Below are 27,665 nucleotides of genomic sequence, written 5' to 3' on the forward strand. Positions count from 1 at the left end.
ATTAACTAACAGGATGACAAATAAGGGCCATATGCTGCCCTGGATCCACACGCAGAACTACCATCCATTCATTTGTTGACATGAATGGGGCTGCATGTGAAGACCCACCCTACGGAACGGTTGAAAAAGACAAAGACGACAGCCCAAGTTACTCTCTCCAGGCCTCTGTTCGAGTTGAGTCACATCCTAGGAGAAGCTAGGAACAAGACTCTTGAATATTGCACACTGAACAGGCCACTTCCCTGCTGCCTACCCAAAGCCACCACATATAAAGTGATTGTGAAAGGTCTGAGCCAACTGCTGTTGGAAAGACTCCCATTGACTAGAATGGGAATCACAGATGCTGTTGATTCAAACCTACTGAAGTCAATAAGACTATTAACTGCAATGGCCTTTGGATCCAATCTTGAGAGAGACACAGACACACACACACACAGTCTGAACCTATCAGCTGCCATAAGGAAGGCAGTCTCCAGGAAACGAAAGGTTTTTACTCTGACATAAGCATGGCAGAGACACTGCTCTCACCACACCCCTAGCTTTTCCATTGAGAAGGAAACAAAAAGAATCCACCCGCCCGAACTAGTTCTTGGGAAGGGTTTATTTATGGCCATCAGTTTAGAAAGGGGAAATCAAAAATAGGGGATTTCAATGTGGTTTTGGTTCACACAAAAAGAAAAAATTCCAGCCAAAACCCCAGTCTTTGTTCAGCAACATGCTGCTATCACCGACTACCCCTTTTCCTAATAGCAGAACCATTCACACAATCTCTAAAAAACAAGTTAGGGAAGTCCTGGACACATCATCTTCCTCTCCCCTGAATCCTCACACCGGTGGACTCTCCTGCTGCACATTCAGCATGTGCTGCTTTGTGCATAAACTTCTGCACTGGAATGAGAAGTTCGCTATTAATGTAGACAGAAACCTGAACTGGGAAACGCACACAGCCCCCAGTGTTCGAGGTAAAGCCCTCTGTCTGCTAAGGAATAGGCCAAAGTAAATTTAACTAAATATTTAAGGTGGGCCAGAACCAGAACGGTAGAGCTGTACTAAAGAAACCGTGAATAGTCTCCAACTTTGGATCTGGATCCAAGACATGCCTCAGACCCACCTTTGACATGTAATCAGGAGTTGCGCAAGAGTGAAATTTGCAACTTTCTGTGCTACATGAGATGTACAACCAGGACTCACCAAGGGAAGGCAATGCACTGACTTTGAGAGACACTGCTGCTCTGGGGGACATAACTTTTCAAGGGGTCTTGGTTAAGAAGATACATTATACTTAAGACCTTTTCCTGAGTTACTAACATTGCTTCAGATTCTCACCACTGAATGATAACCTACATTTAGTCCACCTGTGCCCCTATATGCAGTTTGTTTAGTTTTGGAATTTTGATACTATAACTACTCATGCTTTGTGTCTCTTTGTTCACAGCTATTTCCCTTTTTGGTTTTCCTAACTAAACGCATTAGGATTTTTCTTTTTTAAATCTTCTTCCCGAGTCTTTAAACATTCCAAAGCCATATGAGCAATCCCCCTAAAACCTATTCACAGGGAGCTTGTAACACCCTAACCGTTCCACATACGAACATTTTAAGCTAAAATTTTCAAAGGGACTTAAGTGAGTTAGATTCCCCTAGGTTCTTTCAAAAATTTCCCTCTTTGGAGGTGGAGGATTGGTTTTATTTTAAATAAACCATATATAAACATCTGGTCCTAAATTAAAGCACCATATCCCTTTAAATGCTTGACAGTCAATCATGCCTCGCCTTTTGCATAACATGTAGAAAATTTGAATGGCAGAACTTTTGACACTGGTGAACAAAGACGACGTGCACCATTTATTACTAGCACTTTAATAAGAGGCAAGCAAGGCAGGTGGGAAGGAAGTGCATGTAAGGTGCACACACTATTCTGCAGGGATTTAAATAACACATGTGACAAATTGACCAGCACTGACATATTATTGTACCACATTGTGCTACCATGTGATATGATGTTGATAGGGTTACATTCAATGAACATCATACCACGTTAAAACCTTAATGTGTTACAACAGGACCATATGCTGCTACTGTCTCTCCCACTTGCCCTTCATTAACAAATGGCACCAAGAGATATGTGTATGATCCCTGCTTACACACCATAGTGTGTAAATCACAGTCAGAAACTTTTGATTCAGAATCCAGCAAGTGCCAAAAGCAGAAAAACCAGAAAGGGCTGAACAGGGGAATAATTGCTCCAGGGAGGTCAGCATTAGAACATATGCCTCCTCCCCCCCCCCCCAAAAATCCACACACAAAAACCTCACAAAAATACACCACAACCAACACCTTCCTATGGACCAGCAGTAAGCTGTGATACTGCCTGCCTGCCAGAGAAACGGAGTCTGCCAAGCTCATGCAAACTGCATCCACTGCCAGGAATGTGGACAGACCAGCCCATTACAGAGCATTATCCAATGCTGCAGCCTCGATCACTGGTAGATACATAAAACTACCTTTATTTATGTATCAAATCAAAGGTGAGGCTATTTCATGGCTGTTACTCATCTGTCTCACTCTCTACAAGGAAACAAATGAAATGACTGTGAAAAGCTCAGCAGATTTCATGATGTTACAAATAACACATTCACACAGTTTCTACCACCCACGCAATTTAAGTTTACGTTTGCATGAGAGTGGGAGGACAATTAATTGTTCATGAAGGGGAAATTTAACATCATAAATGAGAGCTGGAGACAGACATGCTCCATCTAGCCGTAGAATATGAACATGGGAAGCAGCAAAGCAAGCTTCCTGTTAAAGTGCCTGAACTCTAAGGGAAAAGCACGCTGATGAGTGACAGGCATTTCATCTTCCAGGGGCCAAATCAAACTCCTGGCTTCCCGGCTGGATCTTGCCGACAACAGGGCCCAGCTCATATGTTGGCAGCTATCACAAGGAACCAGACCGCCAAACTCATTTCACAGGGGCTCCTGAACAGCCTCCAGATTTTTGCAGCTTTGAGTTGCTACTGACCTAAGGTCCAATGGCTGCACAGACCAAAAGAAAGAAAGAACGAACGGAAGAACGAGACACCACAGTTTGGGTGAAAGCAAACTAGCTTGTAAACTCTCCCTGTGGTACTAAGTTGTACACAAAAGGCCAGGTCTCATGAGGCACTGAACACCCCCAAAGTCAAAGGGCTTGGTCCCAGCGTTTGGGAATTCCTTTACACCAGAGCCAGTGAGAGCAGAACAGTCCCCAATAAGAATCCTCCACTTACACAATCCTCCACTTACACTGACCCAGGCAGCAGAGAATGAGGTCCCATGGGTGTGCAGCAGCTCTCAGGGTCAAAAGGACTCAGTCCCTACAATCAGGGCCAGATTTTCAGAAGAGCTCAGCCCATGGGGTACATGTTTTACACTGAGCTCTTGTGAAAACCTGGCCCCAATTATTCTTTGTATTGCAGTCGCACCTAGGAGCCCTCGACATAGACAGGAGCCCGCGAGGCTTTGCACAAACACAGAACAAGACGACAGCTCCTAACCCTCAAAAGCTGACATCTCAATAAGCTGTAGGTGCTGAGCATAGCACGACCCAACTCTGCACTCTTGAAAATCTGGACTAAAGTATCAAATCACATCAAGATGGAGACAACCAGTCAGTAACCAAGCACTGCAACAGAACTGTGTGTCAGTCGCAGAAGGTGGGCTCAGCCATCAATCTCCAAGAACTCTTTGCGCTCTTCGGTCACTGCTCTTGAGGTGACTAAACTGATTTATTAATTTCAATTTCGGTCCTGCGACAAGAAAAAGAACAAATACGAGATTTTCAGTGTATTTGTCATTTTTTTCCCTGCTGTATCCGGGATTCATGTTACAGCTATCATCAGTGAATGTCATGCTCTAGTGAATGACAAATCAAACCAAAAAGTGTGATCTTCTCTGCTAAGTGAAAATACTTCCCTGCCATCTATTAGACAACGGCTGTTTCAGATAGTTTCTTGCCCCTTCACTATTAAAATGTGGAATGTCTTCTCCAGTCATGAGGCATTTTCTCAAGATAACAAAGGTCATTAAACATGACAATGGTCACCTTAAAAAAACCAGAAAAATAAAAAATATATTTTACTGTATATAAATCTAAGAACCTACATTGACATCCCTACTCTTGTGAAAAGTGCCAGTAAGATCTTGGGCTTCAATCCTGCAGACACTTAAGTCCATGTCTAACTTTACTATCATGAGTAGGGTCATAGTCGCAAAGTTAAAATGCGAGTAAGTGTTTGCAAGATCAGGGCCTTTATAACCCTAAGTGGCCAGGACCTTGGTTTTAGGTCTCCTTTGAATGATGGCACCTCCAACAGCACAGGAGACTGTAATGCCTTCAGTAGAGGAGAGGAAAGTAATTTCACCACGATGTTGACTTCTATTAGCAAACACCATGTTTTGCCAATGGAATCAAAATTAAACAGGTCTGCTTTTGTGTTTACTTCTATGTTTGTGCACTGCCGTCATTGCGGAGGCCAACACAGCGCTGGGTACAAAGTATTTTAACTGCTGCCGAAGGTTTGCTTGTTTCGAGGGATTTTTGTGCAGTGCTGGAAATAAAAATGGAGCTGAGCGCATGTGCCCCAATCACACCTGCGGGATTGTTTTTGCAGCCTGCTTAAAATTTCTCAGGTGTTAGAGTAGAAAAAAATAATTGAGAATTAAGAGATTTAGACGCCCGACATGCTTCCTTTTTCCAGACCCCAGCAGTTTCAAGATGGACAATGACACTGACCGACTTTAAAAAAAAAAATTCACATTTTATTTATTTAACGTATACTTATCTTGTCTCAGTTTCTTTAGTTAGTAACTAGATATTCCTCCATAAACTATTGGGGAAACAAACCACCACGCAGAGTGAATTTATCACGCAGAGCGAATCCCGCCCCCATCAATATCTAGAATACAGGTCATTTAGAATATGAATATGGTACATTAGCACATACATTGCATTGTCAGTGTAACCTCTGAAGCACGCATCCCCTGCCAGACGCAGAGTTCATTTTGAAAGGCAGTTTAATATTCCAAAGCACATCAGGATTAGATACGCTTTACAAGATTCTATATGCTGCACAAGGCAGGGTTAGAAAAACGATCACCAATACAAAACAAGAGAAAAATCACTGTAGAAATATTAAGCTGCTTAAAAAAAAAAAACAGATCCAGTACTTCACAGATTATCAGTGCCATCGTTTCGAAAGAGGAATCTGATAACTGTCCTTATAACTGCTCATATAGTTACAAAGGTAGAGAGGAGTTGGTAATAGGAAAATGTAATTTTCAGCTAGTTAAACAAGTAGATGTTATTGCCCAGACATAGAGTGAATGTCCATTCAACACGGAACATGGAAGCATATTTATCAGCTACAAAAAGGGAGAGAGAATGAGCCATTCAGAGCCAGTGCTGGGCACAGAAAAATGTACATCACCCCATCAAATATTAAGCTTTGATTACTATACAAGAGCCAATTAAAAAAAATCAATAATCCAAGTTCCCTTGACACCATCAGAAGTTCCACATTGATCATTAAGTTCAATCAAGCTTCTCCCCCCAGTGTGTTATTTAGCTTATTGAGAAATGCCCTTACATTGCCAAATGGCATCTTGGCAGAAAAATATACATCATGCAATGATTCGGGAGTATCCTGCTTTCTAGGGGCTAAATCCCATAAGCAGGTGCAACTCCCATTGACATCAGAGGAGTCAGAATTTCACGATTGTAGATCATGAAACTATGAAAATTCTATAATGAAGGTAGGAGCATCTTCCAATACCATCATTATTACTCTATGAATTTGTGACTTTCGAGAAAGTCTTTGAGAGGGACGGGAAAAGATTGTTATTAAACGTCACCAGCCCTCATGGAACAGCTGTTCTAAATCTTAAAGCCAAATGACAGGCGTTATGTGCTAGTGACCAAAATGAACTCTCCAAGCAGCAGTTGACTACAGCACATTCACGCACACACAAGAAGCTCTTTGCTACCAGACTCAAAAACTGATCTGTCTCATCTATTTGAGCACCGTAGCACCATGCAAGTCCACAGTCTTGTAAGACAATATTTCATTAGATCCCAATGATACCCTTTAAAGCAAGGCAGCCCCGTGCATCAAACCATTATCTGTCATCAATACAGCTATGTACTTAGCAAGCCTTTACAAAAAGAAAAGGAGTACTTGTGGCACCTTAGAGACTAACCAATTTATTTGAGCATGAGCTTTCGTGAGCTACAGCTCACTTCATCAGATGTTTACCGTTTTCCACGGTAAACATCTGATGAAGTGAGCTGTAGCTCACGAAAGCTCATGCTCAAATAAATTGGTTAGTCTCTAAGGTGCCACAAGTACTCCTTTTCTTTTTGCGAATACAGACTAACACGGCTGTTCCTCTGAAACAAGCCTTTACAGTTACTGAAGAAGGTAAAACAAGTGACCTAATCAAGAATAAATCTGCGAATACACTGTCTGAGAACCAGGTGATTTACCAGTGGGGCAAAGGGGAAGGCATACAATGATCTCAAAACTGCAAATGAAGGTAAATACTTTCGGATGTAATAGGTTTAATAACTGATCATGCAAACCACAGGGAAAAACGAGAGGGAGAAAAAAGGAAAAATATATTCCCCACCTGGGAGGTTACTCAAGGTTTAGAAACAGAGAAAGAAATAGCTCCCCTCTAATAAATATATCACCTTAGGCACTACTGAAATAGCCTTCTGCAGAAAGCAGCGGCACTCTGCTAGAGGAATCGTAACCGCTGTACAAGAATGCAAATCAGATGCAACAAGGTGACACCATGTGTTAGTTCCCGGAGACAATACATTATATTCTAAAAGATACAGATTCCCGCCCGCTGGTTTTTCTTGACACAATCAGCAGGGTGTGGGGTAGGGGATTTGGAGGTCACCGGCCATTCGCAATCAACAGCCATGGGGTGGGGGGTATCCGGGGGGGGGGGGGGGCGGCTGCATTGAAGGGAGGAGATATCTGAACCATGATATGGGGGCTGAGGGGTTGGGACCCTGCAAGGCAAACGAGGGGGGTGATTACATTTCGGATCGGGAGGGGCTGCAGGGTGCTTTGCAATGGTGGGGGGCCGGGACGACCAGGCACCTGCAATGGGAGCGGGGGCGGCGGAGGCGGCGACCAGCCACCGGCAAGGGAGGGAGGGAGAGGGGGAGACACTTACTGGCGCAGCGCAGGGCCCGCTGCTGCACCGCCCGCCCGCACAGGTCGCACCAGCCCCTCCCGAGCGCGAAGGCGGCGAAGCGGTGCCCTGCCCCGGTCTCCGGCCGCAGGCGGGGGTCGCGGGGCTGCTCGAAGATGGTCCGCACGTCGGGCAGCAGGCGCGGCGCCCCGGAGCGCCGCCGCAGCCGCAGGCGGAGCAGCCCGGAGCGGGGCGGCTTGCCCGAGCCCGGCGGGTCCCGGGGGCGGCCGCCGGCCGGCCCCCGCTCCTCCCCGGCTCCGCCGCTGCCCGCCAACGGCCCCCGCCACCGCGGCCCGGCCGGGGGACCCGCGCGCCCCGGGCCGGGCTCCTCCGCGGGGCCGCGGAGCCCCGCGTCCGCCGGCGCCCCGCCGCCTCCAGCCTTCCCCGGCGGGGCCGCCCGCCCGCTGCCCTGCGCCGTGCCCCGCGGCTCGGGCGTCGCGGCGGGCGGCGGGCGCCTCCGCGGCTTGGCGGCGGCGGGCGCCGAGCGCTTGAGGCTCTTCTTCCGCTCGCTGGCGCGGAGGCCCTGCAGGAAAGGCGGCTGCTCGGGGTCCGGGAGCAGCGGGCAGGGGCACGGCCCCAGGGCGGGGGAGGCCATGGCCAGCGCCCGCCCGCGGCTCCGCGCAGCCGGAGGGGGGCCGGGGAGCGCAGGCGCTTTAAAAAGGCACCGGCCGCCCAGCCCCAGCCCGGCGGAGCGGGGGGGGGGGGACGGAGAAAGGAGGAGACAGGGGGCGAGCCGCAGCTACGCCCGCAGCGCTCCCCGGTTCGCAAACGCAGCTGCAAGGGGAGGCGACCAACGGGAAAAAAAAAAAAAAAAAACCCCACACGCAACGGGGGCAAGCGAAACCAGAATCGGCCCCGGGCGCGGGAGAGCACCCGAGCGAGCGAAGGGCAAAACGCTTCTTCCAAGAACCCTGCCCTGGCCCCCCGCGCTGACCGGCCCCGGCCCGGCTCCTGCCCACACGGCTGCACCTGAGTAAGCAGGCAGCCTGGGTCACTCTGCCCCGCTGCATGCACGCCCACGTCTGGCACCGGTTTAGGGGGTAGGGCGGCAGGGGCTTCCAAACCTGAGCGAGCAGCCCGCCCGCCCCATGCCACGGGGGGCCTGCAAATGCGGGAGAGGTGAGGTTTTCCCAAGTGCCCACATCTCATTTTCAAAAGTGACTTAGACACGTAGAAGCCTAAAACTATTGGAGACTTTCATTTTCCTAAGGGCCCAAGTCACTTTTGAAAACAGGAGTTATGGCCTGAGTTTTAAAAGGCAGTTAAGCACTCAGTGAGATTTCAAAAGTAGCCCCAGAATTCCTTCCGAAGCTGGCTCTGTGGCACACCTAAGAGTTTTGCCCCTGGGGATAGGGGGTAAAACAAACATTCACAATTTGGAGTTAGAGCAAGCTGTTTTTGATATACCATGATAAATAAATTAAAATGTTCAAGGGTAGGGAGTTTACACCAAGTTACAGCACCTCTTCCTTCTCCAGCCTTAGTTGTTCAACTCCTATCTGCGAAACACTTTGGTCCATTATTTTCACACTTTCCCCCAACATACCAACGGAAGCTGTGTATGAAGATGCAACAAAGGAGTTCTTGGAGGGGAAGTTTTGAATCACTAAATCCTATTTATAAATAAAGTAACTTACAGCCTTTGTTAAGCAGTAAACCACTACAGACCTATATTTTTATACATAAACAGATGCATTTCAGCTGGTGAGCAGATACCATTGTCAATGAAGCTCACCCATATTTTCTCATTGTTTCCTTGCACTTCCCTGTCTGTATCCACATATTTTACAGGTAGAGTGTAAGCTCGCTGGAGCGCCGTCTGTCTTTTTGTTCTGTTTGTACAGCAACTAGCACCCAGGGTCCTGGTCTAGGGCTCCCAGGAACTATATTAATAATAAAAATAACAATGTAATTTTCCTACCTTTGTTGTGATCACTTGTTTATTAAAAGGTTAAGATTTTTTCATTGTGAAACCAAAATATTCCAACTTGGGTGCTTGCTGTTCAGTGCCTAAATCCATACATAAGGCACTTTCAGAGGTGACAGGCATTCACAACTTCCACTGAACTTAATGGGAACTGCAGCTGCTCAAGGGCTTCTGGAAAACGCGGGAGGAAAAAAAAAATCAAGCCACTTACTGAGGTGCCTAACTTTGGGCTCCCACATTGAAAAGTTTTTACTGATTTTTTTTTTTTTGGTGTGTTTTATTCCCTGGAAGTAAAGTCAAAATAAACCCACCCACTTCCCAGTGCAGGCAGCTTCTGGCACCAGCATGACCTAGCTGCAAGCATAGTTAGATAAAGTTTGGTTGTTTTGGGGGGATTTTTTTTTTAAAGTTTCAATTGAATTTTTACGTATCCCTGAAACATATCTTTTGCTTTTAGACTCCCCCACCCCCATAACCTAGCTTATGGGCTAAATTTGATCTGTCTTTTTAAAACAAGGGATTTTTGACATCAATAGAGGGTGGGTGAGCAAGACCACCAATGAATGGTGGGAGGACTGTCTGCACCATCAGCCCTTCTCAGCCTTTCCTCAAGGTGAAACTTGCACTTTTCTTCTCTTTCTTTCACATCAGAGTAAGCCAAATTGGAAGACCCATGGTGCCCCAGCTCCTGGAGTCAGGTGATTACATGGGAAACTCAGCTTTCATTAAAAAAAAGTCAAACTCTTTGGGTTGGCAATATACTGAGAGAGTAACACCACCTCCCTACCTCCCAGCATGTCAGGCAGATTAGTCAGATAAAGTACAGGAGGATGAGATCTTGACATGGAAGGTGCCACAGAAGTGCTCAATATGAGGAGGGAGAGCTCCTGTAGTGCTTTGCCTGGGCTGGGATGAATGAGTGATGTGGCTGAGCATGGTCTTTCTAGAGGCAATTCCAGTAGACCCCTCCAGCTGGTCTCTTGATTTTAACCAGAAGATTAGTAGTCAGAGTAATCAGCACCTTTAGAAAGCAGCAGACCAATTAGTGGACAACTGGAACAAATGGAAGTTTTCCCGCTGGAATTACACAAGGGCTGCAGAGGGTTGTGCATTTAGAAAGCTGAAACTTATCTCTATACATGCCACAGGCAATATAAAGGGGGGAATATTAAAGACCAACTTTAAAATGGCTCCAGCCTGGGCCTCAAGGCAGCTGTACACCCCAAGTGGCTACATGTCTAGCTACCTGCTTTGCATTCGCCAGTGTCAAGCAAACAAGAGGTTTTCAGGGAGCACAAATATACAGGTGGCAAAACAAGCTGCTGCTTTGGAAGATTTTTGCCTCCTCCTCAGAGCTTCCTGTAATCTCTGCTTTGCAAACTCATTATCTTCTCTGTCTTTTAAATCAAGAGAGAAAAAACAAAAAGCCAATCATACCATTACATGTAATATCGTATCTTCTGCAGTACTTCTCGACCAGGGAACACCAAGCACTCCCTAAACATCAATGAGGGTTCAGTAAGTGCCCATGAGCCAGCTATTGTCCCCAGTTTACAGATAGGAATATTGAGGTAGAGAGAGAGTAATTAGGTCAAGGTTATCAAAAATGACTGTTTTGGGTGCTTCAGTTTTTGGGTGTCCAGCAAGAGAGAGGCTAAAAAGGTCTGATTTTCAGAAGGTGAATGCTCCACAATTTCTGAAATTCGGGCCCTTTTAAGGCATCTAAAATTGGATGGTTAAACAATGAGATGTTCAAAATTGCTAGACACATCTGAAAATTTTGGCCAAGGTCACATGCCAAGTGAGCAGTAGAGCAGGGAACTGAATTGTGTCTTTCATGTCCCAGGCCCTTGCCCTATCCCAGCACCACCCTTTCTTTCTGGCATAAGGGCTCTCATATGGGTGTAAAACTGGTGCAACTTCAATTGTGTTACTCCTAAATAATTTTCCAAGAGTTACATGGGTTCCAATGAGCGAAGAATCAGGTTGATAATGTAAAGAGATAATAGCTTTTCATTTGCTCTATTGGAGGATAAATTTGAGTTCTTAAGTGTCTCTGTTTCACAGGTGAGTGAGGGATGAATCAGAGATATCGAAATCCAAAAAGTACTGGATCTGGGTTACAAGCTAATTGGGCCACAATAGCACAGAGATAGCATGAGGTTAACACTCAAGTCCATTATCAAACGGCAGTCCAGCTTGCAAACTTCTAGTTTCATTCCGCATTTCAGCACAAAGTTGTTTGTTTTGCTTTTGCCTTTTTTCAGGTCCCTTCTTCACAATGTTCAGGATCCTGGTTTGTTTTAATATAATGGCAGCCGCGCTCTTTTCTATGAAATTGAGGGCTGCCTTTTACTGAAGTGACAGAGTTACAATGCAGGTGCGGCCCACACACCCACCCACCCACCTCTGTAAGGGGAGAGAATGGAAGAATATTTGTTAGAGGCAAATGCATGTTATGTCAAGGCTTCTTCAAAAGAGATTTTACTTCAAGGTTATGTGGGATTTTGAAAAAAAAACTTCAAATAAATATACATGGGCCCAGGAAGAGTCAATCCAAAAGTTTTGCTTCATATACAATTGTGACAATTCCCCATTGGATTCTGGGTCTATTCCAATCACATGCATCCTTTATACTTACAGGGCTGCTGTGCTGGAAGAACTCACTTTCTCATGCATTTCTTGTCCTGTCAACATCCAGTCTCATGATCTGCACACAGGACCAAGTCTCAGGAATTTTTGAGTTCCAGTCTTGTTCTGATACTGATTTTGTCTGTGACCTTGCGCAGATCACATAACTACTCACATAACCAACCCAGGAACCAAACCCCAATGCCAGCTCTATCCACATATCTATTCAAGGGACACCATCATAGGACCTAACCACATCAGCCATGCCATCAAGGGCTCGTTCATCTGCACATCTACCAATGTGATATATGCCAGTAATGCCCCTCTGCCATGTACATTGGCCAAACCGGACAGTCTCTACGCAAAAGAATAAATGGACACAAATCTGACATCAGGAATCATAATATTCAAAAACCAGTAGGAGAACACTTATCTCCCTGGTCACTCGATAACAGACCTGAAAGTGGCAATTCTTCAACAAAAAAACTTCAAGAACAGACTCCAATGTGAAACTGCAGAACTGAAATTAATTTGCAAACTGGACATAGTCAGATCAGGGCTGAATAAAGACTGGCAGTGGTTGGGTCACTACAAAACCTAAACCTAATTTCCCCCTACTGTAACTCTCACCTTCTTGTCAACTGTCTGAACTGGGCCACTCTCATTACCACTTAAAAAGTTATTTTTCCTCCCTTGGTATCCTGCTGTTAATTGAATTGTCTCATTAGACTGACCTCACACTTGGTAAGGCAACACACATCTTTTCATGTATTTATACCTGCTCCTGTATTTTCCTCTCCATGCATCTGATGAAGTGGGTTCTAGCCCACGAAAGCTTATACCCAAATAAATTTGTTAGTCTCTAAGGTGCCATAAGGACTCCTCATTGTTTTTTCTCTCTGCCTTAGTTTCCCTATCAGTAAAATGGGGATATTTACTTACCTCTAAGATGGAGGAGGATTGAGAGAGTTAATATTTGTGAAATGCTATGTAATCTTCTGCATATTTAAACAGATCTACCAATTATATACACACAAATTGCTTTCCCCCAATTAAAATGCAGCAACCTCTGAGGTGAGACTTTGCAGCTGTTTAACAGCACAGAGCCACATGACGCAACTGTTTAGGGCAGAACAACAACTAACTAGGTGGAACTGCAGGTTGAATTTAGATAGGCCCAGTGCTCTGACCTCTGCACAGCTCCAAAACCAACAGCAGAATTTATTCCTGAAAAAACTGTTTAAACACAACACGGTGTTTCTTTCCCTTGTTTGCTTTTCAGTACAGTGAGCAAATGCTGGATGTTGTTGTTCACATCATTGTTTTATTTATGAAACGTTCTCCTGCCCCTCCACGAAAGGAAGTTCTCTACAACGGAGCTGGGTGAAATTTTCTGGACAAATAGTTTATTTGACAAGAAATATAATTTCAGGTTCACCCAAGCCATTTGCAAATTCAGGTCAAATTCAGGTGAATAGTTTTGGCTGCAAATAGTATATATATATTTAGGGTAAGTCAAAAACTTTTCATTTTGATTTTTCATTTGAAAATGCCATCTAGTTTAAAAAATGAGCTAGATTTACTTACCCGAAAGACTACAACACCCCAAAACAAAAGAAAAAAGGATAAAAATCCACGTCGGGTCAAACATGTTTTGTTCGAACCAAATTGAAGTTAATTGAATTTTGAACACCAAACAAAAAAAGAGACAGGTGTTTGCTCAGCTCTGATCTGACACACCACGGGAGACATTTACAACCCTCCTCATGCTGAATCGAAATATTTGCTTGGCAGGTATTAATACACAGCCAATATACCTGTAAAGAGCTGTATGGTTTTTATGTTTCCACTAGCAAAAAATGCACACTCAGCTGCTGGAAAAAACACTTCCCCTCACTATGGGCCAATACAGCTTGTTAAAGGGCTATTTGCCACAAGAGGAGATTAGTAAATGAACCATCACTTGAGAGAAAGCAGTAGACACACTTAAGACATTGACTACCTATCCTGAACATTAAATAGAACTATCGTCTTACTTACTCCTCTACCTCATGGAGCAAGCAGGATATCAGGACCTGTCCCGCAATCTACGCTTACTGTATTGTGGTGACATACTGTGGTCACTGTATCAACGTGTTTACAATGTGAACTTTCAGGGGGCTGAAATACATGCTCAGAGTAAAAGTCACTGCCTACCAGGAGCCCACAATGGGTTATTTGCATCACAAGGTGGCAATTCAGGCAGCTTTTGACCTTCCACCCACCTCTATCCTGGGTTTTTTTACACTCTAATTTGGGTGCCTCTTGAGATGCCAACTGTTTGTGTGTCAGACTCAGACCTGTTCTAGCTGACACAGGGTGTGCACAGCTGTATGTGAGTTCTGAGCACAGATTGTTGCAGGACAAAGCCTAAGTCCATTTGAGAGGATTCAAGTTGTTTTAGTCAATTCTCCTCTGCCAAAAACTCAGGGGGACAGCATCAGTTTCAAATGGTTTCACAATCTGAGACAAAGTAAGAACTTGGGGGATTCCCCAGTTGCTTTTGGATTCAGTCTGTTAGTGGTTCTCGCCAGAGGAAATTCCCTGTGCGTACCGGAAGGGGTCATCCTTATTGCCTCTTTATACCATTTAATAGCACATGCCTAGACATAGGCTGGAGGAGGCAGGCCACAGGAAATTTTGCAGAGGCGGGGTTCCATCAGAGAAGCTGATCTTCCCTTTGGCGGAAAGTCCCCTTCCATCACAACAGAAAACCTTCTCCCTACAGTGTATTGTGTCTGTCTGATTCCGCCGTGTCTGCTCTTGTGGCCAGGGAGTGGGAAAGTTTGCACACTGCTCTGTAATAATGGTGCACAAAGGGGTGAAGACAACAAATCCGTATTTGTGACAGGAACACAAAGTGCAGAAGTCTCTGATTTCCAAGGAGAAAGGGCAGAGTGCGATCATTTGGAGGGGCTTCTCAGAAGCGCTTGGCGCTGGCCTCATTTTGTTCCTGTATAAAATCAAACACCCGATTTCATATATGAGCGCTTTTGAAAATCCCATCTTGTGTGTTCAAACTCTGAAGAGCAGAAAGAACATTTTACTCTTGGGAAGAAGGATGTTTTTGAGAGCAAAGCATGAGACTAAGGGTCAGGACACCCGGGCTCTACTCCCAGCTGTGCCATGGAATCCATGTGCGACCTCAGGCAAGTCACCGAACACTCTATGCCTCAGCTTCCCCATCAGTAAAATGGGGATTCAGAGCAGATCAGTGTGGCTACATTAATGAATGTTTCTTACGCATTTCCAGGCAAGGTGCTACAGAAATGCAAAATAGTATTGTATGGGAGTGAGTGGGAAAACATCCCTTTCCTCCCACTTAGATTTTAAAATGCAGCATTAAAAAAAAAGCAGGTTTTTGGACAGTCTCTTTAAATTGCTAGGTTAAGCTTGCATAGGGATACAGCCCAGGGCTTGCTTGCAAGAGGACAGCAGTAGCCACGCTAGAGTACCTGGGGAAAAAGCAAGCTCACTGCTCTTTTCCCAAGCTCCTGGACTGGACAGCTACATTCCATTAAGCTTTATTTTGCAGAAAAGAGGATATAGTTTCTTCCCTAGAAAAATGTTTCCATTTTCATTTGTCAGCAGGTTTGTACGGGCCAGGAAAAGGCTGGTGAGAAACAATGGTTAACCTAGCCCAAATAACCTTTAAGAACCAGCGCATCTCATCTTCTGACACTGAAAATCACGAGGTGACTATTAAAAGATATAAATGAGACCGATATACACACACAGCCCCTCTCCCCCACCCCCTGGCTCATCTGTTCATTAAAAAAAATAACAAAAAAACCCCATCTATGGGGTCAGTTGATTTTTGTTTGAGAGATTCCAAACACAAGGGGTGAAATTCTGGCCCTGCAGAAAGCAATGGGAGTTTTGCCAGCACCTTCAGTGAGGCCAGGGTTCACCCCAGCTGCTTGAGATGGTGGGGGCCGTGGCGGGGTGCAGAAGGGAATGAAAGAAACTTTCTATATCAAGGTTTAACATAAGAAAATTACAAGCCAAATAATTTTGGCAGGAGGATTTCTGTTTCATGTTGATTCAGGGAGTTCTGTCTAACTGCTGTTTTATGGCCGTTTAAACAGGACAAGAGCTGTTAGCGAAGCCCTTCAGGAAGTTTGCCAAAAAAGCCCAACGAATTCCTGGTCCGAACCCCAGCTGCTGTAAATCAGTGCCACTCCACTGAAGTCAAGGGAGCTATGCTAATTTACACCAGCTCAGCTTCTGGTCCTCTGCTCCTCCAAGAGTTCTAAGTACCTTTAAGGCTGACAAATATAAAAGCTAGTTTATAAATTAGAAGGTTCTTAGAAAATAATTTGTGGGTAAGGTTTTTAAAACAGGGCCTCATTCCCAGCGTGTTCACAATAGCAAGTGGTTTGGTTTGAGAGCTGGGTACTTAAAATTGGAATGTAAAGGGAACATTTAGGTTCTATGCCAGATTTCACTTGGTATATACAATTTTTTCCCTCCAGGAGTCTCCAGAGGTGGTTCTTATACCTAACACCACGGTCTTTGCAGAAGTGTTATGTTAACACCGTTTAAATTGTTTAATGTTTCAGACTTAGGTATATAACAAACAATTTTAGTTCAAGTTGATTTTAGCCCCAGTGGCCACTAATTTTTTGATTCCTTATTTCTGAGTCGTTCAACCAGACAAACCCAGGGGCTGACTTTGTGGATATGGAACACCCACAATTCCCCCTGTAAACAATGGCAGTTCAACTTGTCTGAAAGAACAGCTCCTAGAAGTCTCAAGAGTTAGGATGGATGGTCCAGTGGTTAGGGCACTAGCTGGGACTTGGGTTCAAGTCCTTTCTCCACCTCAGCCTTCCTGTGTGAACATGAGTGAGTCACAGCCTCTCTATGCCTCCCGTTCCCATTTGTATAATAGCACTGCCCTGCCTCATAGGAGCGCGTGATGATAAACATAGTAAAGATTATGAGGATCTCAAATCCTATGGTGATGGGGGCCATGTAAGTGCCTTAGATAGGCACTCTAAAACAGGGGCACTTGAAAGTTGTGGGCCACTTCTGAAAATTTTGGCTTTTAATCTCTCCCCTGTAGAGTTTGGGGCTCATTTTATGCATGTTGTGGGCCCCCATTGGTTTTTTTTTTTTTTTTTTTTTTTTAAAGTTTTATCCTTCAGGGATCACGTTTGCATCAAGGAAGCAAAACAAGCCCTTGTGATGTGACCACGGCATATTAAACTGACCTTAACTAATACTCACTTTTCCTATGTGCTGCCTCCACCAACCACTGTACTCACATTTTGTCCTTTGCTATTTACTTCAATTGTGAACGCTGCAGCAGGAGCGGGGTGAGCGCATCGCCACACACCCCCTAGCACAATGATGCCCAATCCCTGGTCAGGGCCCTCTGGGTGCTACCACAATACATGTATTTAATAGTAATAAGCTGAAAGAAAACCAAGTAGTAAACTTCCCACCTTGATCTCCAGCCCAGTCCTGTGGCCCTTGGAGGGTTGGATCCTGATTTCTTCCTAAGGCATCTCTCCAACTCTATCCCAACTCTTTATGGTCCTTCCCTCAACTGGCTGTTCAAAAGGTGGGGTATGCAGATCTGAAATTAACCTCATTAACCAGGGAGCAGCCCTATGCCTGTATGCATCATGTGCAACAGTAACAACAGCTAGTGTTTAGCTTCCCCAAGCAGGAAGAAATGAAATAAAATAAAATAAAATAAAAAATAAAAAATAAAATAAAATAAAAAAAGCCCATCAAGCACAAGGATAGTGGAGGCTTATCAAGACTGTGAGGCTATTAATTTCTCTTCAGGTCGATACCACCCTATTGTCAGGGAGTGAAGGATACACTCAGGGCTTAGACTCTGAGCTTAAGCAGTACTTTGGGACCGTTCAGTTTCTTTAAATCATAATGACAAAGTGACCTGTCAGGCTGCCTGAACCCGAAGGACGTGACTGCTCGAAGGACAGAAGAAGAGTCAATGCTCTGGAACCAAAACATTCACTCGGGGGTTGAGGTTTGACAGTGGGGTTTACTCTTGATTTTTTAGCAAACAAATGGTTAGCCACAGAAAACACATTGGAAAGGGAATTGCAGGAGAGGTGAAGGAAAGAAAAGGAGCAGCTTTACACAGATCTGCTGGGACAGTCATTCTTAGTATCTTGTTTGCTATTAATTCAGACGTTTATGCTTGGATAGCAGCCCAGCTTGTCTTTCGATATGTGGGATCAGCAGATTGGCTGGAAAGTATGAACCACTACAAGCATTTTGCACTTTTCCCGTGGCTTGATCCAAAGCTCTCAAAGCACTTGGACTCAATCTCGAGGGGCAGCCCAGCATTGCTATTGTCATTATGTAGGTGTGGAGGCTGAAGCCCAGGAAGGTGAAGTGACTTGCTGAAGGTAAAATCAAATCCACTAGGACTCAGGAATCTGAGCTCTCAAATCCCTTCCTTTGGTGACCCAGGCCCATAATCAGACTCAGTGCCAGGAACAGAAGTCAGATGTCTTGGTTCCTCGTCCCTCACTCTGAGCACGTGATCCAATGCTATGTTCAAGAGCTGGAAATAGAACCCAGGACTCCTGGCTCCCTGTCCCGATGTAACCATTGGATACTACTTCCTCCCTTAAAAGTATCCAGTTAGTCATATTGTAAAAATGCTAATAGCTTCAATCATCATCAAAATTAGCAAGAAATATTATGAAGGGGCAGGGACCGACAAACACATTGAAATGTTAAATTTCATAATTGTGAAACTTTCCTCCAACAATAAAAAGTTTCTCTTTCTGAAGTTAACCTTGGGAAACCGACCAGGAAGCTTGACACAGAGGGGCTGTTCTACTCCATCACGTCTTTGAAACACTCACCTTGCCCTGACTTGTAACATATCTACCACCAGTGTGCAGTGGAGGGAAAACCCACAACCACAAGGCAACTATGGTTTTACTAGACATGGAGATGAATTCCTGGCAGCGCTGGTACAAAAGCACCTATTTGCATTGCGAAAGAGTCAGAGGCCCATTGATGCCCATGTAGGCATCCACTCAGAGGCAGTCCCTGCCCCAAGGAGTTTGCAATTTGAATAGACAGGCTTAGAAGGGAAGAAAAGGGAAGCGACTTGCCCAAGATCATCCAGCAGGCCAGTGGCACAACCAGAAATAGAATCCAGGTCTTCTGGCTCCCAGCCCAGTACCCTACCCTCTTTATCATATTGTCTCTCCACTTACCATTACTAAATCATAGAATCATAGAATATCAGGGTTGGAAGGGACCCCAGAAGGTCATCTAGTCCAACCCCCTGCTCAAAGCAGGACCAATTCCCAGTTTAATCATCCCAGCCAGGGCTTTGTCAAGCCTGACCTTAAAAACCTCTAAGGAAGGAGATTCTACCACCTCCCTAGGTAACGCATTCCAGTGTTTCACCACCCTCTTAGTGAAAAAGTTTTTCCTAATATCCAATCTAAACCTCCCCCACTGCAACTTGAGACCATTACTCCTCGTTCTGTCATCTGCTACCATTGAGAACAGTCTAGAGCCATCCTCTTTGGAACCCCCTTTCAGGTAGTTGAAAGCAGCTATCAAATCCCCCCTCATTCTTCTCTTCTGCAGGCTAAACAATCCCAGCTCCCTCAGCCTCTCCTCATAAGTCATGTGTTCCAGACCCCTAATCATTTTTGTTGCCCTTCGCTGGACTCTCTCCAATTTATCCACATCCTTCTTGTAGTGTGGGGCCCAAAACTGGACACAGTACTCCAGATGAGGCCTCACCAATGTCGATTAGAGGGGAACGATCACGTCCCTCGATCTGCTCGCTATGCCCCTACTTATACATCCCAAAATGCCATTGGCCTTCTTGGCAACAAGGGCACACTGCTGACTCATATCCAGCTTCTCGTCCACTGTCACCCCTAGGTCCTTTTCCGCAGAACTGTTGCCTAGCCATTCGGTCCCTAGTCTGTAGCTGTGCATTGGGTTCTTCCGTCCTAAGTGCAGGACCCTGCACTTATCCTTATTGAACCTCATCAGATTTCTTTTGGCCCAATCCTCCAATTTGTCTAGGTCCTTCTGTATCCTATCCCTCCCCTCCAGCGTACCTACCACTCCTCCCAGTTTAGTATCATCCGCAAATTTGCTGAGAGTGCAATCCACACCATCCTCCAGATCATTTATGAAGATATTGAACAAAACCGGCCCCAGGACCGACCCTTGGGGCACTCCACTTGATACCGGCTGCCAACTAGACATGGAGCCATTGATCACTACCCGTTGAGCCCGACAATCTAGCCAGCTTTCTACCCACCTTATAGTGCATTCATCCAGCCCATACTTCCTTAACTTGCTGACAAGAATACTGTAGGAGACCGTGTCAAAAGCTTTGCTAAAGTCAAGAAACAATACATCCACTGCTTTCCCTTCATCCACAGAACCAGTAATCTCATCATAAAAGGCGATTAGATTAGTCAGGCATGACCTTCCCTTGGTGAATCCATGCTGGCTGTTCCTGATCACTTTCCTCTCATGCAAGTGCTTCAGGATTGATTCTTTGAGGACCTGCTCCATGATTTTTCCAGGGACTGAGGTGAGGCTGACTGGCCTGTAGTTCCCAGGATCCTCCTCCTTCCCTTTTTTAAAGATTGGCACTACATTAGCCTTTTTCCAGTCATCCGGGACTTCCCCGGTTCGCCACGAGTTTTCAAAGATAATGGCCAATGGCTCTGCAATCACAGCCGCCAGTTCCTTCAGCACTCTCGGATGCAACTCGTCCGGCCCCATGGACTTGTGCACGTCCAGCTTTTCTAAATAGTCCCTAACCACCTCTATCTCCACAGAGGGCTGGCCATCTCTTCCCCGTTTTGTGATGCCCAGCGCAGCAGTCTGGGAGCTGACCTTGTTAGTGAAAACAGAGGCAAAAAAAGCATTGAGTACATTAGCTTTTTCCACATCCTCTGTCACTAGGTTGCCTCCCTCATTCAGTAAGGGGCCCACACTTTCCTTGGCTTTCTTCTTGTTGCCAACATACCTGAAGAAACCCTGAAGAAATGGCAATAAACACTTGGCTATAAGGACCAAGGAGTGCAATGAGCCTGTGTTTACCACTAGAGACGCCTGGACACCTTCTACATTGCATCAATAGCATTGTTCCCCTTTTGTAGAATGAAAAGTAAGAGTCTAGGGGGCATAGGCAGCGATTTATCTATAAGTGTGTGTGTGGGGAGAGCACCAGGGGAATTCCCTCCCCTTTTAAATGATCAGCTCCCAGGTTCTAAATGACCACCTCTCAGACAGGCATTGCATTTGCAACCCCCCTGCCCTCCCACTTTCTGTGAGCTGCATCATCACTCAGTTTAGCTCCATTTGCAGCTTGGAGACCTTTATATGGGTGTCTCTGCTCCCCTCCGCTGGGGGTTTCACCCATAAATCACCCAGCGGGAAGATAGAAAAGGGCACGGGAAATGACACTGCTTGCAAATAGCTTCTTGATGTCATCTAATGTTTGCCCCCTAAAGAGCCTAAGTTTCCTATATCACCACCTGACACACTGCTGCCAGCAAACAGCTGAGTCAGCAGATAACGGCTAACGATTACAGCCCCTCGTAAAGCCCAACGTTAAAAACGGTAGGAAGTTCAGGGCATAAAGACTGGAGGCAAAGCATTTGGAATCAGCATTGACTTAGAGCAGCGGGGATTTCTAATAGATCTCGTGTTTTTCCTGGCCTACAATTATATGGGAATTAACTCCCCTCTCCCTCAGGCCCAGCTCTCCCAGACCAACACAGACAAAGGGCTGTGGCTGTCCTCACACACACACAAAGCAGTCGTGGCATCTTAAAACAGCCCTACTGGCTCAGCTTTCATTTCAGCCATCAGCTCACAACTGCCCTGTTTTAAGTCCTCCACAAACTCACTCCAGCCAACCTCATGGACTTAGTCTCCCCTCCTTCTCTCCCTGCTCAATCAACACTGGCCTCATCCTTGCATCCCTCCCTGCTCCCTTCTCAATGCTGTTGGTGTGAGAGCCTTCTCCTCAGCAGCTCCTGCCTTCGAGAACAGCTTCCCTATCTCTCTGACCCAGAGACTACCCCATTTCAAAACTCAGAAAATAACAAATGGTCCTTTCTTTGCTTATACCTATTTCAGTCTCTCTTGCTATTCGTTATAGTGGAGCCTAGAGGACCCAACCAAGCTCAGGAAACCACTGTGCTGGATGTTGCACAGATACATCAGAGAGAGCCCCTGCCACAAAGAGTTTAGGATCCAAACCAACAGAACAAAAAGAGCATGAGAAGGGAATTAGTTGCGTGAATAGATTTTTCTATTTACACCCAGCAGGCCAGCGGCAGAGGCAGGAACAGAACCCAGCCCTCATGACTCCCAGTCCAGTACTCTATCCACTAGGTCATGCTTCCTCAAGGCCCCAGTCTCTATTATTTTGTGATAAACTTTAATGACTAAAGGCCTGCTGGGGAGCAGCAATAAATCAAGCTATAGAACATGCAAACAATCTGTTTCTCCTTTACAAATGCAGTCACATTTTATAATGAACTCTGCACACAGCAACACGAAACACCCTTCATTCGTTTGTTTTCATGTGGATTTATCTTCAAAACCATGCCTGAAAATTATGGCTTTGATCCCGCACTCTGGCGCATGCAGGCAGACCCCCGTGCCCACGCAGAATCCCACTGAAGCACATGGAGTTTGCCCAAGCAGAATGGGGGCCTGTGCATGTATCACATAAACACGGACACCTTTGCATCCACTGTCAAAGTGCATTATCTCCCTAATGAAAGCTAACAAAATGCTTTTCCGGAACGCTGCAAAGTCAGATTTACTGAGAGTCTGGGACTGTCCAGATCTGCAAACTCAAGAGACAATATTCTGCATGTTGGAGCAGAGGCATTATAAATAGCCCTAGTAATTATTTCTGTAACAAAACAACATTTCTGTAACCATTTTATTCTATTATCACATGTACGTTAACAGACACCACAGACATGACCAAGCAAATGAGTTCCATTCACAAGTTCTTCTCCAAACAAACCAGACCATTCCTGTGTTTCACATTCGGTTTGCGTTAAAGAGATACCTTCTCTGTATCAGATACACTGTAGGATCCAGATCAACTGTACCACCAAATACGCTTGGATCACTGATTATCTGGGTAATCAGAGTCAAGGGACAGGGAGCCAAGAGGGCACCAGGGCAGTGTATTAGAAAAGGTTTGGAGAATGAAGCATTCGGGTAGTCGGTGTTCTGCTATCACATACATGGGATCTAGATACACGCGCACAGCTCTCGTTAACTCTGGTGGCGGTTAAAAGCTGAGATTGAAGAAAGGAGAGATTCCTGATTGAAAACAAGATTGAAATTCATAGGGCCAAATCATGAAGCTGGTGTAGATCAGTGAAGCTCCAATGGAGACACCAGCTGAGGATGTGGCCCCTATTGTCAAGGAATGCTAACAGTGGGTAGTGAAATTATTCCAAAAAGAGTTATTTTTTACACCATCCATTTCATGTGTGTAGCTTTCTGTGAAGAAATGTTCAAAAGCGCCTTAGTGATTTAGAAGTCAAAGCCCAATTGCCAAGAGTGATTTGGGCACTTAAGAGCTGGAAGTTCCATTAACTTTCAGTAAGATTCAGGCTCCTAAGCGCTCAAGTCCCTTTTGAAAATACAATTTAGGTCTCCAAGTCACTTTTGAACATTTTTCACTAGGTCCCTTAGGGGATGCAAATTTAACAGATTTAAATTAAATTGCCAATAAGCCAGTCAGACCAGCATTCTCTGGAATAATTCAGCATTTCACAGCTAGATCATCTGTCTGCTTGGCATTGACTTCCATGGCTCATCCCAAAACAAAAATCACCCTTTCCCACGTGTAAAGATGAGTTTGGATGCAGCCTATGGAAGTCACATTCAAGGATTTTACACAATGTCTTCCCTATGGAATTACTCAGGGAGAGAGTGGGCGCATGTGTGTATAAGCACAGATCTCATGTATTGCTTTGGAAATGTACCTACAAGACAGCAACAGAAGGTTCTTATTGTTTCCTGTTCTTATGGCAATCGGTAATCAGACCACATGCAACTTAGATGGAGAGGAAGTGACAAAACACAACCAGATGGTCAAGTCAGTCTCCAACAGACATTTGACAACAGCTACACTCCAAAGAGAAGCTCTTCGAAGATTTGGTGCTGTTGATTTCTGCATTGTCCATATTCTACCTTTTCCCAGTTGGAAGAGGGAATATTTCCAAACTGGAGCAGATCTTTGGTCCATCGAGTGCATTAAAATTCCTGCACAGGGCTCACACTGGAAAGGACCCATGACGATCAAAATTGATAAGGAACCCAGGAGATCATGTCATGGAAAATCATCTTTATGCTGGAGTCACAAATTACACAGACTTCTTGTTGTATTCCATGGGTGGGAGAGATGTGAGGTGGCTTAAAGATGCTGATTCAATCTAACCCATTTCATCTAACAGAGCACGGCCTCCTTGATACAGGATGAAGTCAGCAATTCGATGGGAACAAGAAAGAAAAGTACAATACTGGAAACAATCCATTTTCTCAAAGGAAACCCAAATAGGGTAATGTTTGAACAACATTAGGGACACTGCCAGTATTCAAGTGCTTGAGGCTTGCAGCCCAGGTAAGGCTAATGCTGGTGAATTGTGCCAAAGTGCTGGAGCAGAGAGGTAGGACAAGGTGATGTCTTTGAGCTAAAGTTCTCCATTGATCTTGACCCAAAGCGTGAGATATAATTTAAAAACCAAAACACTATTTCATCAGCTCCACATCCATCACATCTCCCTCAAACATCTGGAGCGGACGCAACCCCACTTAACCTGTGGGAACAAAATCAAAAGGTTTATACTAGAGAAGGACACAAAGCAACCTTCCTGGATTCATACACTCCTGAATTCTGGGGTGGAATCTGGATGTGGATCCAAACTTTTGCAGCTTGCTCCCACATCTGAAATAAACCGTTCATTTCCATAACACACCTGCTCTTCCTTCTTCATTCACAGCCAGGTCTATGGTGATAATGTAGTTAATGTCTCTAAAAGCAGGCAGGGATGCAAACACTGAGGTACAAAATAGAATGTTTCTCCCTCTAAATTCTAGCCTGAAACATATTGACATTTTGATTCTTTTTATTCAGAAGCATTCATAGTAACGGAGGTGGTGTTGTCTAGGGAACAGGAGGCGAGTCTCCTGGGTTTTATTTTGGTCTCTGCCACTGACTTGCCATGTGACCCTAGGCAAGTCACTTAACCTTTCTCTGCCTCAGTTTCTCTACCTGTAAGCAAAGATATATTTCATGCTGTTAAATCACTTTGCGATCCTCGGACCCAAGGACCAGGAGAAGTGACAGATGTTCTTCTTAGTAGTAGGAGGCCGATCTTACAGTTAGAATGTTTCATCCAGAAATTCTTTACAAATTCATTTGCTAAGTGCATACAGGAAACACTTCATCCATCATTGCAATACAGCTACTTCTGGAGCGGAAAACAGCAACTGTTGAACAGTGCAGCACAACAAAGGAGGAATGTCTGAAATGGCAGGGTGAAATGTGGGTAGGCATTCACATAAGCTGAGGTCAGACATAACTTCAAAGGCAAGTAAACTCTTCAGAAGTGCTCGGTCAGGAGGTAAATTTAGTATAGTCCTAATATCACTGTGAGAAAGGGCTCAGTTGGCTGGCATAACTTGGTTGTAGACCTTATATTCCTTTATCTCATTCAGTACCAACGATCAGCACTATTCCCCTGGTCAAATTCATATCCGAACCATCCCATGCTCCTCCCAGGCAGCCGGTTAAGCTCTCTCTAGACATTCGAGGCGGCAAGTAAATGCTCGGCTGAGTATCTTTGCTGCACACAGAGCACTTTCTCTTACCGCTCAATGACGACATTGTTGCTCTGGAGGTCATCAGCTACCAGTTTCATTTGCTCCCGAAGCTCCTTCATTCTGATGAAGACACAAACAAGCCTCTTAACACACATGCTGTTTTGCTAGTCGGAGGGTTTCCTGCAGAAGGGAAGTGGAAGTCCTCTTCTCTTCAGCAAGTCCTCACCCTCGGGTAGGAGAACAGCGTGTGCAAAAGTAAATGGCTTAACGTCGTGAAGAACACAAGAAAAACATTCCCCAGCAGGAGGTGTAAGTAAGGCCCTACCAAATTCACGGCCATGAAAAGCACATCATGGACCGTGAAATCTGGTCTTTTGTGTGCTTTTACCTTATACCATAGAGATTTCACAAGGGAGACTAGCGTTTCTCAAACTGGAGTCCAAAAGAAGTTTGTGGGGGGTTGCAAGGTTATTTTAGGAGGTCGCAGTATTGCCACCCGTACTCCTGAGCTGGGCGGCCGGAGAACGGCAGCTGTTGGCCAGGCACCCAGCTCTGAAGGTGGTGCCCCGCCAGCAGCAGTGCAGAAGAAAGGGTGGCAATACCATACCGTGCCATCCTTACTTCTGTGCTGTGGCTGGCGGCGGCTCTGCCTTCAGAGCTGGGCTCCTGGCCAGCAGTTGCCGCTCTCCAGCCACCCAGCTCTGAAGGCAGAGCCGCCACCAGCAGCAGGGCAGAAGGGTGGCAGTACCACAAGCCCCCCCTACAATAACCTTGCGACCCGCCCCACAATTCCTTTTTGGGTCAGGCCCCTTACAATTTCCAGCACTGTGAAATTTCAGATTTAAATAGCTGAAATCATGAAATTTACAATTTTTGAAGTCTTATGGCCATGAAATTGACCAAAATGGACCGTGAATTTTGTAGGGCCCTAGGTATAAGGCAGTCCTGCAAGTACCAAGCACAGAGCTCCCCTTCTCAGACACCCCCCAATTCTGATTAGCAAGTAGCTATTTTGGAGTTTCCTGCATTGCTTCTGAGAGCACAACTTGGCCTGCAGTCTCTTCCTCCCTCAACCCCAGTGTACCTGTGGGAGGGCTAGAAAGCTGGTTAACACTATCTGCTGTAGAACAAACGAGGCCTCCCTGCTCCTTCAAGTTCTCAAGCCTGCTCTGTTCTGATACCCACACCTAAAATCACCACCCTAAAATACCCACACCTAAAATCACCAAAACCACTCTTCATATTAAGGTTCCTTTTATGGACAATTCACAAAGGGTTACCAGCAGTCTGAATACATGGTTTCTCAATTGTTGTAGAGTCCAACAGGCTGCTTACAGCCACAGTTTATAACCATCGATAATGTCTTCTCCCAATGGGCGCCGGACCATTTATAAACACACACACACACACACACGTCTAACATGACATTTGTTAACCCCTCAAACCATTTATCAATGGAACCTCAATATAAAAGGGGGACCATGAATTCTCATATGGCTAGTAGTGGTCCCTAGCCCAAACCAACCGTAGCTGGACTCTGGGGAAGTTTATGACTTAGGCCTATTCCCTAGGCATAAGGGAACTTGTAATGGTGCACACACCTTAGGCCCTTGCCATTGGTTCTGGACATGTTCCAGCTCCCTTCTCTCCTGTCACCCACCTGGACTCACCTAAGTACCATCTCCTGATGTGCTAGATTCATGTACATTGGTGGGGGTTCAGAAGAGACCCGGGCCAAATTCGGTTTCTCCTGCAGGATTCTCTGAGGTAACTTGTCCAAAGCCTGTGAAAGAGAAGGAAACTTTACAGCCTGCAAATGACATGCTATTTCCTATATTTAGCTCTGGCATCTTCGATGCTTAGAGGTTGTAATAGCAAGGGGGTTTTAAACGCTGAAGTAGAGTGATGTGCAGATAACCAGGGCCATCAATAAACCTCTCCATGGAAAGCAAAATAAAAATAGCAGATGGACCAGGGCA

At 45.3% G+C, this 27,665-nt stretch overlaps 1 protein-coding gene across 3 annotated transcripts in view; it reads right to left on the bottom strand.

Moving 5' to 3' along the window:
- Positions 1-22,769: 22,769 nt before the first annotated feature.
- Positions 22,770-27,665, bottom strand: part of IKBKE (inhibitor of nuclear factor kappa B kinase subunit epsilon) — a 32,742-nt gene continuing 27,846 nt past the window's right edge. For 2 of the 3 annotated variants that reach the window (XM_048826932.2, XM_075122007.1), the window contains exons 19-21: positions 27,357-27,469; positions 25,735-25,806; positions 22,770-24,680 (exon numbers count right to left, since the gene is read on the bottom strand). In XM_048826932.2, coding sequence (XP_048682889.1) covers positions 24,647-24,680; positions 25,735-25,806; positions 27,357-27,469 — 219 coding nt within the window. In that variant the 3' untranslated portion in view covers positions 22,770-24,646. The other variant, XM_075122008.1, reaches the window with a different exon arrangement.

This window comes from Caretta caretta, chromosome 21, assembly GCF_965140235.1.
Source record: "Caretta caretta isolate rCarCar2 chromosome 21, rCarCar1.hap1, whole genome shotgun sequence".
Classification (NCBI taxonomy): domain Eukaryota; kingdom Metazoa; phylum Chordata; order Testudines; family Cheloniidae; genus Caretta; species Caretta caretta.